The sequence below is a fragment of the Mixophyes fleayi genome, chromosome 4, assembly GCF_038048845.1.
Source record: "Mixophyes fleayi isolate aMixFle1 chromosome 4, aMixFle1.hap1, whole genome shotgun sequence".
Taxonomy (NCBI): domain Eukaryota; kingdom Metazoa; phylum Chordata; class Amphibia; order Anura; family Limnodynastidae; genus Mixophyes; species Mixophyes fleayi.
Genome location: NC_134405.1, coordinates 205078834 through 205100746, shown reverse-complemented (window position 1 = coordinate 205100746; position 21913 = coordinate 205078834). Strand labels below are relative to the sequence as shown.

The following is a 21913-nucleotide window of genomic DNA, read 5'->3' as shown; positions in this document are numbered from 1 at the left end:
TACTAAGCCTTGCCTAACAAATGAAGGACCCTTCCAGAAACCCAAGTTTCAAATGTATAGGTTGGCCACCTACATGATATATGTTTTATGTGCATAATGAAAATAATCCCCTTATTAAGGAAAGTTTAGACTCGAATGTACTATATTTTATTTTGTCTGTTGAAAAAAAATAAATTCATTACTGTCTTAATTTAGGCTGCCATTTTCATGGCGTATTTTGCTTTCAATGTAAAGCTCTGTGCAGTACACTTCTGAGAGAGCATCAGAGCGCCAAGTCCTGCTGAAATGTCTTTTACATAAATATACATGTTTTATTTATTTTTTACGTCCCATTTGTCTTGCGTTCAGAATGTTCTAATGTCTTTTGCATGATATGGAAACAATGTTATGGCTTCAACTCATAATTAATGCAAATATGCTGAGCTATCAGTTCTGATGACCGCATGCTCGAAATGTAGCCACAATAGGCTCTACTGCAGAACTAGAGGTTGTATGGTATTTGTGGTGAACTTTGAGTTTATCACACTTAACCTGCAGAACCTGTTGGCCAGGTCCCATTAGGAAATGAGGAGGCTGAAAATATGCCTCAAGGCTAGTGCACAAGAAGCATTTTAGGATATTGTGAGTGTTAGAACATCTCATCCAGTTCAAACAGAATTGGTATGATGACTAGTTTTTATAGATATGCAAGACTTATTTTAAGTGCGTTCAAAAGCTATAAATTACTTGAGAAAGGGACCTTTGTGTCCTGAATACTTGCAATTTATATGCAATTAACTATTTTTAGTGTTCTACACTGTTGTTAGACCTGTATCTATACTACTGGATGACATGAAACACTGTAAACCTGCATTGCCATTTTACTCTGGTGAGCATTGTTGCTTTTAGCTTCTTCAGATGATTTCTTACTTTTAAGAGCAAGCAGTATAGCTTTTTCCTATAATGATAAATGCACCCTGTAGAGGACTAGGGCTGTGCAGTAGGACATATGCTCGCTAGATTGTTTTAGAAAGAGACATTTTTTATGTAATGAGATTTTCCACATAAAAGCAGTGGTAGCAATCAAAGAAAAAGTTCAATGCTCTGTGTACAAGCTTACTATTTTACTTTACACCATTGCAGGTTAGTCTGGCGTATGCATACGAGACAAAAGACGCCCTCTGTCTGGTGCTAACACTAATGAATGGAGGCGATTTGAAGTTTCACATTTATCACATGGGTGAGTCTGGATTTGATCAGGACCGAGCAATATTTTATGCTGCGGAAATATGCTGTGGCCTTCAAGATCTACACCAAGAGAGAATAGTATACAGGTAATGGAAATTGTTTTTATAAGTTACAGTACGTTTTGGGGAAGCCTACAGGCTCCGTCTATATAAATATTGCAGGGTGTGGGTAGCTTTAGTGGTAAGTTACTTTTTTGCTCAACTGATTTTAGGGAAAACGTTTTTCCACAAGATAGAACACTATTATTTTGGAGGCATGGAATTTTTTCTCATTTCTTCTCTAGAGACTGTTTTCTAAAACTTGAGCTCACTCATAAACTGTGTAACTTGTTTTATACAGTGTTATTAAGCCACAATATTCACTTTACTGCTTTTTGTTATTAGCCAAATAATACTGGCTATATTCTGACAATGCAAGAAAGTTAGATTTATCTTGCTATGTCAGCCTTGCGTTACCCAGTTGCCTGGATCATTTTGCAGGCAGCGAAAGTGGTGGGATATATGAAGTGGTTAGATTCAGTGCTAAATTAATTACCAAAATGGCATGCTAAATAGCAGGTTAATAAATGTATCAATATGGCCAAATCTCAGATTGTAACATAATGTCTCTCACTATGGGATATCTGCAATTGCTATTGCAAAAGGAAAAAATATTCTTTGATGCATTGGTACAAAATTAAATTTTATGTACAAGCAATGACCAGCATAAAACTTGGCAAAATAGATTTTAAAGTCCAAAATACCAACGTATTTTCTTTCATCCATCTGGGGGACACTCCTTAACCATGGGGTTGAGTCGGGGTGAGGAGTCTGGCACCCAAAGAGTTAACTTTTTTTCAGCTGACAGCATATCACCCCCGCCAATTCCCCACATACCTCAGTTTGAATTGGGTGCCCTTGGAAGAAGGTCGCACCTGAAGAGCTCCAAGAGAGACAGTGAACAGGGTTCACTGGTAATAGGTTTTTTTCCTTTTTCTTTTGCAGTTTTTTTTCTTTTGATAGCAGCGAGAGGCTCCGTGCACAACGGAGCTGACTCGTGGGAGAAGGGGGGGGGGCCCCCCGCTGACAGAGGGTGAAACGCTTCTCACAGCGTGAAGCAGTCGGCAAGAGACTCTCCCCGCTGATGCAGGACGGGCGCTGCCATTAGGCAGGAAGCGCCTTTACTGCTGAGGTTCCCCGGAAGCCAGCTGGAGTATACCAAGTTCCTCCTCCCATGGGATGGCAGTGAATTCTTGAGGATGGCGCGCTATTGATAGCGCTAGCGGGGAACACATTCTAACAGGTTTTCCCCTAATATAACAGAAAGGGCAAAACGCTGTTAAAGTAAATAACACAGAAGGAGAGGCAGTGGAAGGGGAATGTGTTTGAGGAACACCGCTTTCCCCCTCCCTGCTGAGTGAGCGCGTGGAAGATCCCTTTTGGCCCCAAGCTTCAAAAGGAGGACAGTTGCAGCAGTCATTTGAAGAGAAGTGCACTGTTGACACATCTTCCCTGCTGAGTATCACTTTTATTTCATCTGTGTGTATGTGTGTGCATGTGTAGACATGTATATTATAAGACAATGATGTGTTGAGAGAAATGTTGTTTATGAGAAAACTATAAAGTTCTCCAAGCCTGCCTTATTTAAATCAGAAATACTATGATATGTTAAATAACCTAATCTGTATTTTCTGATAATTTGGAGAAGTGTTTGTGAATTTTGAAACGTGATTCAGTTTTTCTTATCTTGTGATGGCAGATAAAAGCAAAACAACACGTACCAAACATAATGTTAATTTAACATTACATTTTGAACAGACAAGTGAACGCTGGATCAGGGGGGGGGGGGGGGGGGCTCTGTGCCTCCTGTGAAACAGCCTATAGACACCTCCACCATAACGGTAGATCCTCCTGAGTGGGCGGCTGCCTTAACACAGGGAGTGAATACCCTTGTGAGTCTGTTATCTAAACCAGTTGAGATCCCATCTACATTGGTGGCTTCTCAGGGTATAACAGTAGGAATGACAGATGAGTCATTTTCCCCAGGGGTCAGTTTATTTCCCTCCCCAACCCTCCCGGGGGTTTCCCCAGACAGGAGAGGTGGGTTGGTCAGCGGTGGCTAAAGGCCTGGACCGGCTTACCCATCTACTGGAGAACCCCAGACACAAGCGTAGTGTTAAAAGACGTAGACAAACAGCTAGAGCGCTGTGGTCAGTGTCAGACTCTTAGAGTTCCTCAGAGGAGGAGGGGGAATTGTTGGACGATTCAGATGTGTCCATTATAGAGTCAGAAGGAAACTCTAGGCACCAGGGTATGGACGATCTGGTAAGAGCAGTTCGTCAGACCCTGGGGTTTGCTGAAGTAGAGGAGACGAAGTCCTTGGACCGCTCCCTCTTTAAGAAGGCTTCTAAGCGGGTGGTCAGGTTCCCTCCCTTAGCTGAGTTGAGGGATATTGTAGAGGCCTCTTGGAAATATCCAGATAAGAGGTTCTCTATGCCAAGGAAGTTTGGCGTACTGTATCCCCTTCAGGAGGAGGATATGACCCGTTGGGAACAGGTGGCAAAGGTGGGTGCACCTGTGGCGAGATTGGTTCGTCAGACTACACTACCTGTACCCGGGTCAGCGACCTCACAGGACGCGACTGACGAAACTAGTCCCTATTGAAGTCGATCTTCTCGGCCGCCAGTACTAGCCTCAGGCCAGCATTGTCCTCTACCTGGGTAGCTAGGGCCATGGAAGTCTGGGCAGGGCAGTTAGAGTCTGCCTTGCAGGATTCAGATTTACTGCCTCTGGCCATGCAGCTAAGGGAAGCAGCAGGCTATGTGTATGAAGCGGCCCATAATTCGGCCTCCATAGCTTTGTCTATTTCAGCTACAGCTGTAGTAGCTAGAAGGGCGTTATGGTTAAGGGCTTGGAATGCGGATTCAGAGTCTAAAAGATCATTAGAATCCATCCCGTATACGGATGGGATGCTATTTGGTCCAGAATTAGACTCTTGGATTTTACAGGCTTCAGGGGGCAAGAAGTCGTCCTTGCCTGTAAATACTCCTAGACCTAGGGCTAGGCCTAGGTTTAGTTCTTTCAGACAGCCTCCTTACGGGGGCGGGTCTGGCAGAGGCCAGACTACCAATCAAGGGGCCGTGGAATCCAGGAGACAGTCCCGTAGAGGAAGGTCATCCTTTGCCCCTGCGGCGCGGAAAGCTTCTTCCGCCAAGCTGCCAGATAGACCAGCAGCATGACTACCACCCACCTCTGGTTACAGAGGGTGGGGTGGGAGGACGGCTGCTTGGGTTTGCCCAGCAGCAGACAGGGTCCTCCGGTAGACGAGTAGGTCCAGAATATCGTGATAGAATTCATGGGACCAGCTCACCTCAGGTTTTGGAAAAAATTACCTCGCTGGCTTCTGTCAAATCGGAAAGAGCTCAGGGCTGTCGATTTTGCTTCGTTTAAATGAAGCTATACAGGCTTAGAATTTCCAGTAAGGGAAAAGGTTTTAGTCACACCCATTCGGGGTGCTAAGGCCAGACGGGTTGTTCAGTCTATGACCGAACTTCTGGAGTCTGAAAGGGTCACAGAGAATACCTTGTCTAAGAATGACTTTCTTGAGACTAGTGAGGGACTTAGTATGCAGCAGAAGGTTGTCTCCACAGGACAAGTTGAGGTCCTAGATGGAGTGGACAGGCAGGATCCTGTCAGACAAGAGGCTGTCAGTAGCCAGGTCTTTGAAGCTGCTGGGAAAGATGGTGACATCTTTCGCGACCTTACCCTGTGCAGGGTTCCACCTCAGAGGAGCATTCCCGTGTTCGAGGTACCAGTGGAGGAGGTAGGTCCTTAGCTGGTGGTTGCTGGACAAAAACCGCACAAGAGACAGGGAAGTCCCGGAGTTCTGCGCAAGAACAAGGGATCCACTGGTAGTGGACGTCCTAGCAAGGCCTTGGGGCTGCAGGTAAAACCTGCCCCACAGGGTCCCGTGGAGAGTCAGTCCGGAGGATCGTCCAGTCTTTCTTGTTCTGCCAGTAAGGCTGTGAAGAGAGCTGCTGACCCTGGGACAGTTCTTGCGTCAGAGGCTGAACCAGCTGTATTTAATGGCAGGGCCTTAGAATCCAGTCTGTGGAGAGCGAGAGGTTTCTCGGGGGGTGTAATAGGCACTCTCCTGAATGCCAGGAAGCCAGTTTCAACCAGAATTTACCACCGTATTTGGCATATATAAAGTGGTGTAAGAAGAAGTCTTACAATTCTAAAACCTTTAGTCTGGCTAGATTTCTCGCCTTCTTACAGTGTGGTTTAGAGGTGGGGCTTAAACTTGGAACCTTAAAGGTTCAGGTATCTGCTTTGTCAGTGTATTTCCACAGACTCCTCCCCCCGACTCAACCCCATGGTTAAGGAGTGTCCCCCAGATGGACTCAGAGAAAAAGATTTATCGTAAGTATAAATCCCGTTTTTCTAGCATCGCCCAATATTTATCAACAGTGCCAATCACACACCTACAATAATAAACAACGTATCCTAGCATTGCCCAACGCATCACACCAGCAGTGTCCAAAATATATTCCCCTTTTTACCAATCATCATCAACATTTATTTATATAGCGCCGCTGATTCCGCAGCGTTGTACAGAGAACTCGCTCACATCAGTCCCTGCCACATTGGGGCTTACAGGTTAAATTCCCTAACACACACACGGGTAAATTTTGACAGCAACCAATTAACCTATCAGTATGTTTTCTGCAGTGTGGGAGGAAACCGGAGCAAATACGGGGAGAACATACAAACTCCACACAGAGAGGTCAAGAGTTTGATTCCTGACCATAGCCTTAAGTGCTGTGAGGCAGAAGTGCTAACCACTGAGCCACCGTGCTGCCCAATAAGTCTAACATACAACATTCAAACCAGCAAGGACAACATCAGAACAAAATGTAGGTCTTGGATCTGCCCACTTGACACTTGTTTAGCAGCCAGGTTTGCCTATGAATGGACACCTTTAGCCTTCATCAGACTCGTTCTACAGACAACAATCTAATTGCTGATGACACAGCTATTTATTTTGCTATTTATTTTGCAACATCATAAATGGTGACAAATTGTTGAATGGGGGGGAGCAAGTACAGTACAGTTCTACAGTAGATAATGTTGTAGCTATGGCGGGGTGCCCACAGGCTATTACTGCACTAATCTGCAGAGAGTGTACCCAGTGCCGGGCGCTTTTCTGTCCCTCTCACTGTCGGCATGACAATGTTCCTGCTTCCATTTCACCTTGCATTTGATTGGCACACACATCCAAAAAAGAATTGCAGGGAGCTAAGAAGGAAGAACGCCGATCTCATTCCTTCTCTGTGTTTTATCCTTGCCAGTTCTGTCTTCAAGCCACCGCGATCTTCAACTCTATAACTCTTTGTGCTCCGGACACAGTCTTTTATCTGGTCTATATTTCCCATTACATGGGTGGCAATCCCTCTTCTGGCTCACTGATTGGGGGCTGGATTGGGACTTAGGTGCTGATCACCTGCCTCTGGGATCCCTTCTGCTGGCAACTCCATGACGTCTTCTGATAACTGGTTCCCACAATGAATCTCGATAAAGGAGCCTAATTGCTGGAGATGTAATTGACAATGGCATCATTCCTGGATAACGCGTTCATTCTGTAGATTCGCAAGCTCCGTGCTGATGGTGAAGTTTAACCAGCCATCAGAAATTACTGCCCCGCTTGCAGCAGCGACGGTTCCATAGACCTATTACCCGATGCATACATGGAACTACAGTTTACATGACCATTCCAAAATGCATACAAGGTGGGGGAAACATGATTCAGCTATCTGAAGAAGGTGGTCCTGGCAAGCTTAATCTTTTATTTGTTATAAAAGAATGTAAAGGGCAAATCCAGACCCAGAGTAAGGAACCTATAAACCTGTATAAACCAATTTCCAATTAATAGATAGACTATGGTGTACTGATATGTTTTATCACTACAATTTTATTCATTTCTGTTTTTATAAATAAAACTGGTTTTATACCTGGCAATGTGGTCTACAAGATTATGTATCCCATAAGAGAGGGACTTTGTGATTTACACAGTCCTACTTTGTTTACACGAGTAGAGTGAACTGGGATTGATGTGCTGAGTATATTGTGTTTTCATTAATCTTTATTTGAACACGCCTGGTACCCTTCGCTCTTTAACCAGGGGAACAGCTAGGTGGCATAAAGGGATGAAAAGTACCTTGACCACAGTCTAGTTTATGTTGGAAACCACAGTTGTCTTTAGACCATAAAGCACAGTTTTGATGATTGTGTCCTTTTAGAGGTCATGCAAATAGTGTACAGTACATGTCTATTTGCTTATTTTATGCTCTTGCTGTCTTATGGGTTAACTCATTTAAAATTTCTCTTTTGTACAGAGACTTGAAACCAGAAAATATTTTGCTAGATGACCATGGTGAGTAATAAGATACTGTGTACCAGTATCTGATTTTGGAAGAACTTTTATGTAATCTAATGCAAAGGAAATATGCAGTATTACCCATAGTATTCTTCTGCACTAGCTTTCCTAAATGTCCCCTATTTTGTATTATCTGGTGATGTGCATGAATAGATTTTATACTTGTTTGGGTGCCTGTTGTTTTGGTGGTTATGTAAAACTTGTCTACATGACTAGCTTTCAATGATATTTCTCTCCCTGCCAAAGGACACATTCGGATCTCTGATCTTGGCCTTGCTGTGCACATCCCAGAGGACCAGACGATTAAAGGAAGAGTAGGCACTGTGGGATACATGGGTGAGTAAGCTATGAAGGTGAGCATGGATAATTCTGAAGTGGATTACATTGCCGCTACTTTTTTTTTTTTCTTTTCTTTAACTTAGCACCTGAAGTGGTGAGAAATGAGCGCTACACATTCAGCCCAGACTGGTGGGCGCTGGGTTGCCTGCTGTATGAGATGATTGAAGGACAGTCCCCTTTCCAGCAGAGGAAGAGAAAGATCAAACGTGAGGAGGTGGAGCGATTGGTCAAGGAGGGCCAAGAGGAATATTCTGCCAAGTTCTCACCAGAAGCAAAGTCTCTCTGTACCATGGTAAGTACACAAATACGCTCTGCTTTAAGCAGATAGACTTTTGAAGATGGTCTCTGTGGTAAGATGTCTGGTGGACTTCTGAATATTGACTACAGTTTACAGCATGGTGACATCATACTTTGGTTAGTAGAAGAACATTCTACTTTTGCCTTCAAAGTCAGAAAATCAAACTTTTAATGTATGTTTATGAATTTGAGCAACGTAGTGAGATGTTATGCACTTTTATTGTGATTTTTCCAAGGAAGTATGTGTGGTAAACCTCCGTACCTGCTGAACATCTACTGACAGGAAACCAAGCTTCAGTTTGCTTAGTTGTTTTGCTGGTTTCCTTTTCGTGTGTGTGTGTGTGTGTGTGTGTGTGTGTGTGTTTTCATAAATGAAAAAGCGACTAGATTTTGTTTCCTCTGAAACATGCTAACACTTAGGGGGGGTATTCAATTGACGTCGGATCGCCGAAAATCCCGCGCTCGAAAAATATTACCGTTATTACGGTAATCTGCGCTGAAAAACCGTTAATACGGTAATCTACTCGCTGGATTTCTCAGGGAGCTGCGAGCTGAAATCCAGCAAGGTATTAACGGTAATATTTTTCAAGCGTGAGATTTTCGGCAATCCCGCCGTCAATTGAATATGCCCCTTATAGTGCAATGGTAGCCTTTCCTGTCACAGCAGCTTTGCTTTTAGACATTGGTTATTGAAAGCTGCCATGATTCAGCAAATCACTGATTTGGTGAAGTAAATCAACTGCCCAGTTAGCAGCTATGTGCAGCAAACCGAGTTGTTTGGTTTGTTTTACTTAGGAAAATAACAGAAGTGTTTCTGTTTAAATTCAACTTTAAAAGAGGAAATAAGCCAAAAAGAACATGCGTTTTTGTTTTTTATTTCCATAAAGATGCATAGTGTGATTCGTCTGCTTCATGATTTGGCAGTAGTCCCAGCATTGCCAAAATGCAACACTTTGGATTGGTTTTTGCCTTAGTGACTTCTGCATTTCATTGATTTTTTGAAAGGAAAAGTGTGCAGCGGATAAATTGTATGATTGGACATCTGAAGTGGGTAGGATATTATCTTTGCTGTAATACACATCTGTATTGATGGGTCCCTTTTTTTTTTTGGTTCTATTTCTGCTCAGATACGAGGAGAGGTTATAGTGGTTTTACTCCCATGTTACAAGGATCAGATTTAATCTTACCCTTGTTAAATTAGGAGAGTATACCTGCTGTATTATGTTTTTTAATTTTAATGTGTGAATGAAAGTAACAAATTTCATACTAAAACACCAACAAAATCCTATAATATAGGCAGGAACAATGAGGACAGCAACTATTGGCTTCAGAGGTATATATATGTGCAATAAGAAGCGAATAGCCAGTGCTGGCAACAGCCCTCATCATAAGTGTGTACCAACCCTTAGTAGCAGTATGACTAGCAGTACCTGACAGGCATATCTGCTTCTCTCTGCGGTCTTCCTCATTAATGTTCTCTGGCTGTGTTTGTCCTTCCCTGCTGTGTTCCGCACCTCAAATTGTGAGGATTTACAAGTGTAAGATGCGACCAAATCTGCATGTGGACGTAAGCATACTGTATGCGCAATAGCAATTTGCAAAATTTATGTAAAGAAACATGTACATCCAACTCTGCATTTGAGTCTTACCCTTTGCCACAATAAGAACACATTTATATACACCCAGACATTCTATGTATAGTAGTAATAGATTGAAAGTGAGCCAACATTCTTTAATTGTTTTTTTGTTTTTGTTTTTTTATTTCTCTTAGAGATTTGTTACTGTAGAGGGCCATATATAATATAACTACATACTCAAACTCTTACAGGACATAATTTTCTCTATCCTCTAACCTTTTCAAACAGTCATGTGGTTTTAATTACTGGAGAAGCAAAAATAAAACTAAAACAATGTTCCCTCTCTTCAGCATGCAAAGTATTTTATCATTTGAATCATGTGGGAAGAGCCGCATATTTGAAGGGATATTTTCTATTGTTTTGGGTTTTTTAATGTGACCCTGTCATCAGGTGGGGTACAGAATAATGATGCTGATAATTCTGACAAGACTTATTCCGGCTTCTTCATTTATCGCGATTGCTTGCACTCGGTGGGCACATCGGTCGTCCTGCAGCCCCGTGGGGAAGGAGCCCTTCGGTGTAAAGACGTCGGAGTAAGTCTTGTCGGGGTAGTCCGCATTGATATGCTGACTACCACCGCCTGTCACCTACACCAATTTTTTTGAGTTGACGCAGTTGCAGCCTATAACTTTGGTAGGAACCACTGAGGCGCTGCTTGACTAATGTTTAGGAGACCTGATTCATAAGTTTGTGATTGTAGTGAATTTGACAGTTTATATTCTTGTGAATAATTCAGGCCACAAATTGACTGTATCTACTATGTGCTGGAGACAGTGGTGTAAGTTACGGATGAGCGTGTTTTATAGGGTGCAATATGGACAATGTCAAAACCTCATCTTGTTTCTTTGTCTCTGCTCCCCAGCAAGAAATGTTTAAATGTATTTTCAGTTACTTGTAAAATTACTGTAGGCATTTATATAGTATGTATGTAGAGAATTGTTTTGTTTGGTCAGTCTAGGTAATACATTTCGAACAGGTCTTCGATTTATTTTGTTGGTGAGTTGTTTTTTTTTTTTTTTTTTTGTTGTGTTTTTTGTGTGTTTTTTTTGGGGGGGGTATCTGCGCATGGCAGGTGTCTCACAAATTTCGTGCTTGTATTTTTATCTTTTGCCCGTTATGGATAAATATTTAATGCATTGCTTAACTAGCTACAATTACTTCTAAGTTGCACAACAGCACTTGAGCCACGTTTTGCTCAGCATACATTTAATGAACAGTAAGAACCAAATGTATCTTAGAGCAGTGGCCCTCATCCGTTTTCCTAGCTGTGAAGGACACCGTGTCAGGATATCATTGTTCTGGGACCCCTGAAAGGGGAGGTTCCTGATATAATATATTGCATATATGATAATTGTCAGACCACAAAAACTGCTTCTGGGACTACAATTGGAGTCCCGACTCTCAGCTTGTGCACATTTTGCCCAAGTCCATGCTAAAATAATTTTTAGCATGGACCACCTGTATTGGTCCTCTCCCCACAGTCCTATGCGGACAACTTGAAAATCTACTAGTAGGTTGTTGTTTCAGTCTTGGCAACAATTTGGATTGCACACCAATTTAGCCACACAAGTTTTGTAAGCCAAATTGGACAGATCCGGGTGTTTAGAAATTGTGCTAGGTGACCTGATCAGACAGCACGTTTGTGCCTGTCTTGAGGCCACATGAGGATACATCAGATCAACTTGCTGATATGGACAATGTCACTGCGTGTGCAGTCGGTGTTCTATACATTTTGAAGCTGCTTTACTCTAGTCATTCTATGACCACTTTTAAATGTATATTAACGAATGTTTCAAGATGTCTTCTGTTGTGCAGTGCACACTATTCACATAATGTGTATATATAGTTGTGCTACAAGTTGACATGTTCTATGTTTTTTGTTATTGATTCTTGTATAAGGATATAATCAGAAGTATATAACCTTCTGAAACATGTGTACTGTAGCACAGGAGCTTCCCATGCAGCGTGTTTGTGAGTAAAGTCTGTATATATTGTATTTGTTCTCCACAGTTGCTGTGTAAGGACCCTGAGCAGCGGTTGGGGTGCAGTGGTGGTGGTGGTGCACAGGAAGTGAAAGAACACGCATTGTTCAAGCATATAAATTTCAAGAGACTTGAAGCAGGGATACTGGAACCTCCATTCAAACCAGATGTAAGAGCATCAACTATTTTTTTAATAGTTTGAGGAGGGGGGGTTGTGAAGTCAGCTGACAAGCATGAAGTCAGTAAGATTCTATCAGATTTCCAGCTTTTTTGACCACAAAGAGCTGTTAACGTACCCATTATGTAACTATGTAAGCTGAAATGTATGCATTCATGTAATTACTTTCTCGACGATTTTCAGCCTCAAGCCATCTACTGTAAAGATGTTCTGGATATAGAGCAGTTCTCCACAGTTAAAGGAGTAGAGCTTGAGCAAACAGACAATGACTTTTATCACAAATTTGCCACAGGCAGTGTTTCTATACCCTGGCAAAATGAGGTAAGTTGAAGTTGCCTGTAGTGTAAGGGGATCAATGCCGAACTTAATGCTGGACTTCAATACGTGTGTGTGTGTGTATATATCTGTTTCAGATGATAGAGACAGACTGCTTCAAGGACCTAAGTACCATGCCCATTGATGGAACAGTCCCACCTGATCTGGACTGGAGGGGTCTTCCTTCCCCACAACCGAAAAAGGGGCTGCTTCAGCGATTCTTCAGTAGACAGGTAATAGAGGGTGTGCAATTACAATCTGGTTGAAATAGTGCATACTAGAGATCAGTGGACCTTTTGAAACTGCTGCAGACTATTCCATATAAAATTTTGCTTGTTTCACCAGTGGAAATTGGCCGTAAGTGAACCCAGTCCCACCTCAAACGCAGCAGACAGAATAAGGCATACACTTTATACACTACATATTATGGAAAATGCTGGTTTACATAACGTTGAAGCAAAAGTGGAAGTTGGAAGATTGTGTCCCTGGAACTTTACACAAGTGTGCAATAGACTGTGAAACTTGCTTTGCATGGCAATTTGCTGAAATGTCTCTATTGTGCACAGGAACTAAATTGGTGCCATTCAAATGGCTTGTTCACTAGGAAAGTAAATATTACATTTGCCTCTATGTACATTGTAATATATATATATATTGGACTAGTGCTTTGCAGAGTAGATAGGGTCTTGGTAACTAGGTATCATTCTATTTAGCTTTTAAAGTTACATATATAAAATGTTCTAACATCAAACTTAAAGGTCTAAAAAGACCAGTAGGAAACTGGTGCTCAATAAGGGAATAGAAAGCATTAATTGATAGGCCTGGGCCAGTAATAAGAATGAGTGGTTGGAAATCCACAGATGATCAGGCTGATTATATACAGGTCTACAGAAACATGGAGCAGCTGTGTTAAGAGACAGAAAAAATGGTGATAAAGCACCCGCCTTGTGTCTTTACTGATAGTGATGAGTGGCTAATATTAGTTGGACCTTACACTAGCCTAACAATATAATTATAGATGTTGAAGCCACTACATAAAATGGGTACCAAGCAAATGTGGACAAAACCTTTCACAAGTACTGTTATTTCAGCTAGTATACCTTTTTTTTTTTTTTATTTATTTTTATCCATGAAGAATACAATTGCTAAAATTAGTGTTAATGACAGTTTGTGTCACTGAATTTAAGGGTCTTTGCTCATGAGCATTCCAATTGATTGCCTCTTTTAGTCCCTTCTACAATATAATGCTTTTGGGGGGGGGGGGGGGGTGTTAATATATAAAACTGATTTTTCTTTAATTACACCAAGCTTTCTGTGATCGATCAGGCTTCAGCCCAGCAGTCTTATTATTGAGGAAGGAATCTTCTGCTCGCACAATGGCTTTAAAAAGTAGCCCATATCACATGGGAAAGTACAATATTTTTAAGTTACTCATTCAAGACAGCTGATGGGTAGCCACTATGGCTTTCTGAATTGCCTTTTAAATCCAATATGCACTGCAATATTCATTTCTAGAAGGGACACATGTTTAGAGATCCTCCAGGCCCTATAATAATGAATGCTTAAAGAAGTCTACAGTTCAAAGCTTGTATCTATGCTGGAGACTCTGTGATGGGACATATGACAGAAAATGTCCTGACCTGCGCATAGCGCCAGTGTCTGCTTTTTTTTTTTTTTTTTTTTTTTTTGTGTTTGTTTTGGGTTGTTTTTTTTTTTTGTTTTTTTTTTTAATAACCTAAACACTGAGGCTGTGTGTGTGTGTGTGTGTGTGTACCATTCAGATTGACATTCTTCCCTCCATTACCTGTTATAGTAGTTAGTAATCTGTTTAATCTTCTGTAGGATTCAACAGTCATTTGTTAAAGGGAACAAGTATGATGGGTTATTAACACCTCTGTTTTGAGTTATGGTTAGTAAGTTGCAAGCATATTCCTCTCATCTGCAAGGAAGTTGTTCACTCATCAAGCTGTCATACACTTAGGATGTCATCGCCTTGAATGCATTGGTAGCAGGCTTTTGCAAACGATATGTTTTTGCCGAAGTACATACGTGAGTCAAGAGCATACTAGGTTACATACTGGAAACCATTTCTTCCTAAACACATGGCCTATGCTGTGTAATAAGATACAGATGTGTTTACTGCAGGATGGAGAGGGTCTGGGTCAAATAATGCCAAGCTTGCGCCTCGCACAGCTAGTGTTAGAATATGTGGTTTTATTGGTTTCTTTTTCCATATCATTTGTAAAGCCAATAAATTTTTACGCTAACTATGGTATTGAAAGAATACCCTGGAATAAGGTAAAAACTAACAATTATGGTTTTTATATATAGGTCATTATCAAGGCATAACATACACTAGTTGGCATAATGGTTAGCATTGCTGCCTCACAGCGCTAGTGCTATTGGTTCTATTCCAACCAGAGCCCTATCTGTAAAGCGCTGCATAACATGTTACTATATAAATAAAGATTGATCATCATCATTATAGTAATGTTTACTTTTAAAACCTCAAATTGATTCTAGCAAAAATGAAAGAAATAAGTCATGAAGGCACCATCCTTCATTCTGGGAGTAAATAGAATCTGAAGATCAAACTGACCTTTCCACCTTGTCTACAATTTATTAAGAAGTGGTTCAGAGGTAACCATGGTTGGGCTTGATTTCTTTCCTGTCCTGAAACCGCAGCATCCATGGAAAGATTGAATTTAAAAGTTTTTAGAAAACAAGGCCTGTAAAATTCCCAAAGGGCTTAACACCACCGAAAACTATAGAGAATAATATGCCTAGATGGTATGGGAGCTTGTACAATCAATTACTCCAGATCCTCAAACATTTTAGTAAGGCTGGGTCCACACTATACAATGCGATGTCAATAACTATTTTACCAACGACTGAAAGTCCCGATCAGCATGCTGGCTCATGTGTACACACTATACATGTTTTACAAGATTTGCTTTCAGTTCTGTGCTCTTTATCTGTCACAACCATTGGCTGAAAAGATTAACTCTGTAAACTCTCTGAAGATCTGCCTACAATTCTGGTCATGAGTCCATACAGACTTCAGAATTTGCCCGACATTGTTCCATCGTTTAATAGAGATTTTTAGTCCAGTTATAAAATCAAATGAAACGATACAATGTGCTTTGGTACAATAAAACATGACGGTGGGAGCGCACACATTAATGTGATATCTGATAATCGGGTGAAAAACTTGTAGTGTGTACCCAGCCTAAATGATACTTTTCAGTTTGGTTGAAGGACTGCATCTCTTGTCCTTTGACTCTGGTGGCCCAGGGGTTACGCATTCCAAGGGTTGAGAAACTCTGCTTTAGATGAGTCGTTGGTGTAACTGAAGTGACATTAAGGGACCTGTAGATATAATTTACAATGTACAGTGTGCTTTCCAGAGTAGACAATAGAGTTAAAATGTAGGTATGAACACAGCAGTAGCCACAAAAAGAAGCTAACGGGAGTCCCAAAATTAACAGATTCTATTGTAAAATGCTACAAGTGAGACCTAAACCAAGTAGTTGGTAATCCAAAGTAAAGACAGACTACAAGTGCTTGTAGCTTCAGTGCAACGTAAGGGTAACAAGGTGATTGTTCATGGGTAATAGCTTTCTCTTGTGACATCACTCTAACCAGCATTTCATCTTTCTGTGCTTTCCTTCCCAGGACTGTTGTGGCAATTGCAGTAATGATGTAGATGAGTCAAGTCACTTATAGCCCCTGTGGGACCCCAAATATGCTCCAAGATGAATCGGTTTACACTTTGCACATATATTGTCTCACACTTCCCTGCAGAAAGGCGTTCTAATACAGTGATCTGAATTGTGCCTCAATCATCTGCTAAAGGAAAGGTGTTAACTATGTTATTGTAATGTATAAAATTTGAGATATATATATATAAATATAGGAATGTATATTTTCAGCGTTTTGCCCTCACTGGCTTTATGAACTCCTTCCCTTGCTGCCATAGGCCAAAGGACTGCACAGGCCTCTCAGGAAGGACTGGCCAAAAGAAAACCCACCATGTTAACTGTTCTCTCTTTTTACCTTTTTGTCCTAAGAGATGTTTTTATTTTGTTTAAAAATGTATTTTTTTTACGTATATATATATATATAGGAATAAGTGGGTTTTATTGAACAAAAACACCTGCACCAAATACCTGCTCTTCATAAGTTCTTGTGTACATCATGTTTGTTTTTTTTTCTTAAGTGCGATATAAACTTAAAATGAATGTGTAAGATTTCAGCAATTCAATCTGTGAAATGTGCCCTTATACCATTTTTAGATGTGTCATTTTAAAGCAAATAATTTATTAATGTTTAGGGTTACACTGGTAAATGTGGGAGTAGCTTTCAGCCAGACACTGTGTTATGGTATTATCCCACACATTGGAAGGCTTTAGGCCCAGAGTGCAGTGCTAGGGTGCCAATGCATTATGCCTTTAACGTTTCTGTTTTCGAGAAAAATAAGGCTTCTCCCTAATGTTACTGTATATTGGCAAATCAATACACCACGCTTTATTGTAAGAGCAGTGAAGCACAAATCATCTGTAGCAGTGTTTTGCATAAGACAACATGCTGATAAAATGTTACTGGCAAATAGAGATGCCTGGCCTTCGCACTTACATGTCCTTCCAGCAGGCTGGAGGGAGGAAATGGCTCAGAAGTAAATGTGATGCTTAAATCTCCTCTTCTGGTCTCTGAGGACTGTAGGCTGGAAACATTTGTACCTGTACTCCTTTATCTAGCACTACTACCTAACTGCACTGTTGCAATGTCACCAAAATGCCTGGATTATTATTGTTTTTGTTTGTAACTTTTACTTTGATATTTTTTTATTTTTTTTCTTTAAAAAAAAGAAAAAAGAAAATGCTGCAGTCTTTTTTTATTTTGTGGTCTGTGTGACTTCCTAACTGAAAAGGGACAATACTAGTAGATCTTTAATTATCACTATGGTTGTCTTGTAATTTCACACAAAGCTTCTCCCTGTAAATTGATAGAGCTTTCATTTCTATTCTGGCCCTTTTTTCTGCAGAGTGGATTCAGATAGGATCTGTGTTTACATCATGCCACCAAGTGGTGAATTTAGTGTAAGTTACTGCAAAATTCATATGTCCACTTTAAACTCTGGTTGTACTGACATATATTTCAACTGGTATACACTGACCTATTCCCATTCTTGCTATTGGCAGTTATTATATGTAAATAAATTAACTTGGCCTAGGTTACTGCAATTCCATAAACCCAAGCAGACAATTGTGTACCTGTTGAAATGGATATTTAAATCATGTGATATAGATTTTGTAGGTGCATCACACTATGGAGTCATTGAGGATATATCACAAAGTTCAGATTGAGTGCATTAGACACTATAGCAACAGGACTCCATTTAATCAAAAAAATTCTGCTTAGTGTATGACAAAACAAGTGCAATGTCCATCTAAATAGGTTGTCAGTAGGATTCCATTGAATGAAACAGCCATGCATTTAACCATTGAATTGCTGAGGACTCCCACCTGCTTATTTTGCTTTTCATTGAATATAGAGCTACAAATGTAACATGCCTCTATGTATAGTAAACAAAGCACCCCCATAAAGTTTTATTTTACTTTTAAAATGTATGGTTACTCCAGCTCCCATTATATATTGTTGGAAGATTTTAGGCAGCTGTATTTTACCCGACATCCGCTCTCAGTCATCTTGTGTTCTTGATTGTTAATGATTGAATAAATAAAACTCTATATCATGGTTATCCTAGAAGGGAGATTATGGATAATGATAGAGATTTATTATTTAAACACCACAGTTAATTCTGAAGCTTAGTCCCATGGACGCAGCATTCTTTTACTTATACTTCTGTTACCTGTCACAAGGCTGCAGGCTGACAACTGTTTGAGATATTGATTTTTCCACTATGCAGGGACCCTCAATCCATGAGCTGCTGGAGAAGCCTGGGGATCGTTTCAGAATAACTATCCTCTCTCAGTATTTTTACCAGTAGGCCGGCGGTTCCCAAAGTGTGCGCCGCGGCTCCCAGGGGTGCCGCGGCGCTGTCACTGGGGTGCCGTGGGCCAGGCAAAAAAAAAAAAAGAAAGAAAAGAGAAACTTACCAATCCGCGCGGCGCCGGGACCCAGCAGACTCCTCTCTCCCGCAGCAGCTGTCACTGACGTCATTCAGTGACAGCTGCGGGAGAGGAGGCTGCTGGGTCCCGGCGCCGCGCGGATTGGTAAGTTTCTCCTTTCTTTTTTTTTTTTTTTGCCTGGCGCGGGGCAGAGGGAGGGGGACAGATGGCAAAGAGGGAGGACAGAGGGCAGACCGAGGGCAGAGGAGGAGGAGGAGGGGGACAGAGGGCAGAGGAAGAGGACAGAGAGCAGAGGAGGAGGGGGACAGAGGGCATAGGAAGAGGACAGAGAGCAGAGGAGGGGGACAGAGGGCAGACCAGGAGGGCAGAGGAGGGGGACAGATGGCAGAGGAGGAGGACAGATGGCAGAGGAGGGGCCAGCGTGACAGAGGGCAGAGGAGGGGGCCAGCGTGACAGAGAGGGCAACGTGAGAGAGGGCAGTGTGCCTGGTTGCAGAGAGGGCAGTGTGCCTGGATGCAGAGGGGGCAGTGTGCCTGGTTGCAGAGGGGGCAGTGTGCCTGGTTGCAGAGGGGGCAGTGTGCCTGGTTGCAGAGGGGGCAGTGTGCCTGGTTGCAGAGGGGGCAGTGTGCCTGGATGCAGAGAGGGGAAGTGTGCCTGGATGCAGAGGGGCATTTTTGCATACAACTAAATAAGTATTTCTGTTGTGACCTAAATACGTATTACAACTTTTTGACCCAACTACCTCTAAAACAGGACTGTTCAGTAATTATTTTGGAGGGGTGCCTTGAAAAAATTTGGAGACTCTAAGGGTGCCGCGAACTGCAAAAGTTTGGGAACCACTGCAGTAGGCAATGTTTTACTCAAAGAAGTCATTTTACCAAAAACCCCTTAAAAGGTGGAGGTGGTCCCATAGCACAAGATTTTTTGGGAGGTGTAAAATTGTGATTGAAAGGTATAAACAAATGCACTGTAAAGTATGAGAGAATAGTTCTCCAAAATAAAAATATAGCAAGGTTTTATAGGTATAGTAATCTTCACTTATTGCCACAAAAAAGGCTGAAGATAGTGAGCCATCCTTTGGTGGGAGCTTGAGGATAAGCGAATAGGAGAGACAAAGATAGGGACAGGAGCAGGCATGCTAGTCACCCCCCCAGCGATCGTTTGTGCCTCTGTTCTGCTCTATAGTTCTAATTTTAAAGAAACAGAAATCACAGTTTGCCGTGACCCTTTTACAAAGGCAAGTGGAGCAGAGTTTCAAAAACATGGCACATATACATTGGTTTCGTGGGGGGACAGAGGGTGAAAGAAGCCAGATTTTAAATAAAGGACAATTTTGTTTTTACCTACCAATTATTAGCCAGGTGAGGGAGTGCTACTACCTTCTTGGCTACTGTGGCTTTAATTTGGCCCTGTGCATTTTGTTTTGTTTTTATATTTTGCTTATCATCGTTTGCTCTTACAACCATTTGTAAAAGTCATACCTTTTTTGTGCACATTATTTAAAGAAATTCACATTTGCGTAATATAAAATGTTGCCATTTCCATTTATAGAACTTGACTATATCACTAGAAGTAAAAGCTCTAAAGCAATTGAACTTTTCCAGCAAAATGAAGTTACAGTGAAAATCATGCAATATGTGAACAGTAAAATAAAGGAATCACAATACTATAGTATGGAAAAATTATCTAGTCTTACTAAATTTACATGTACATAACCCCTTATGAAACGGCATTGGCCAATAACTGACCAAGCCTTTATGAGTCATACAAACTTTATGAAATGAGTGCTGCATTGCATACTCGTGAACTGTAGAATGACGATTGTGGCTGAATCTTTTTTTTTTTTTTTTCCCCCCATTTTACAATAATGTGTGTGTATGCTGTTCATTTGTAACTCTGCCATGTGGCCACCATAGCTTGGCTGTGACTGCCCGGAAAAGTTCCCATGGAAACCACAGCTCTATAGTGCCAATCTTTCTGTATGTGGGACAGCCATTGTGATTTCTTTCAATTCTACGCCAAAGAAAATCCAATTGTATTTTTTTTTTTCTGAATGCACAATATGTAAACTTGTAAAAGGGATGATCAAATTTCTTCTATAGCAAGTTTTGCTACAAGCCACCTGTTTTAGACAAATATCCATTCACATTTGCAGTTGCATAGTCCAATATTTTTTTCTCCTTGAAGGGGTTGTAAAATTTAACCATTGTTAATTATTTATAGAACTTCTCTGTAAGTTGCATTTACGAATGAGTTTATGGGAGATTACTATACTTGTCAGGAACACAGTTTAACCTGTACAGTAATTGTAATTTTAGACCAACATTCACCTCCACAATTATGACTCAATTGTGTAATTTTAGATTAAAGCTCAGAAAAGAAACTACTTTCCCTTGCGATAAAATGTTTTTACAAAAATGCTGTGGCAGAGTAACCCTACTCATGCTATGTGTCTTGGACCATATATGCTGGTTTACGCACGGTGACCTGTATGTTGAGCACAATTCATTTTTTGTTGCATAATCTTAATTTATCATTCTTTGAGCAATTTAAAAATAAATACATGTTGACAACTACAACCTTCTTCAGCCTTTAACTCTGCTGTACATAATTAAATTCAGCATGTGTTAGTAGGCTTTACATCATCTACTCTCTGCAAAAATGCTTATGAAACCTATTTGATATTGGTGTAAATAAATGGTAGACCTGACTTCTCACCTTCAGATTATTATGGGAGAGAAGTAACATACTACTTTTTGCATCAATTGGCTGACTTTATACCAGTGTGATTGTAGAAGTTGGGTCTTAGGCTTACATTAACTGTTCCTCCAAAAGAGCATCACACATGTATACATTTTAAATCATCTGCTAATATTGTAGCATTTTATCCGGAAGTGCTATATTTGAGTATTAAATTTGATATCCAAGGGAGCAATCTCCTTATGTTTTATTGGTATTATTGAAGCACTAGTTCTTAAGAATCACCCAGGCGTTTTGTTTTCTGTCTACTACTGGTTTAGGGCCAGCAAGCTATCCCCCCTCCCCATATACTACAGTCCTGGAAAGAAGGGATAAATGCTGCTCTTCTGACTGTTATTTATTTTACCTATTTAAAGTAAGGGATCCCATTATTATTATCATAGATTTGTAAGGCGCCACCGTGCTCTGCAGCAGAAAACAGGACATACAAGGCGGACAAAATAAATGCAGACATGAAAACAAAGGATATAGAGGACCCTGACTTTTTTGCCACGTAATAAGTCTCTAGATGTGTGCTCTGCTCAGGAGGGGGTAACACTCTATCATATGAGTGATATATTGCTATTACAATTTATAGTTATACTCCTAAGAACACGATGGTGGGATGGCAACTTCTGCTAACCGAGTTGAGATTATTAAGGACATACCTAATAATTCTGAAGAGCAAGAAAA

General features: G+C 41.0%; 1 protein-coding gene across 2 annotated transcripts in view; it reads left to right on the top strand.

Moving 5' to 3' along the window:
* The window catches only part of GRK6 (G protein-coupled receptor kinase 6), a 41242-nt gene extending 23345 nt beyond the window's left edge, over positions 1 to 17897 (top strand). For both annotated transcript variants that reach the window (XM_075209179.1, XM_075209178.1), the window contains exons 9-16: positions 1123 to 1313; positions 7601 to 7638; positions 7888 to 7977; positions 8064 to 8272; positions 11925 to 12065; positions 12258 to 12395; positions 12488 to 12622; positions 16065 to 17897. In XM_075209179.1, the coding sequence (XP_075065280.1) occupies positions 1123 to 1313; positions 7601 to 7638; positions 7888 to 7977; positions 8064 to 8272; positions 11925 to 12065; positions 12258 to 12395; positions 12488 to 12622; positions 16065 to 16115 (993 nt within the window). In that variant the 3' untranslated portion in view covers positions 16116 to 17897. The remainder of the gene's footprint in view (positions 1 to 1122; positions 1314 to 7600; positions 7639 to 7887; positions 7978 to 8063; positions 8273 to 11924; positions 12066 to 12257; positions 12396 to 12487; positions 12623 to 16064) is intronic.
* The last annotated feature ends 4016 nt before the right edge of the window (positions 17898 to 21913 follow it).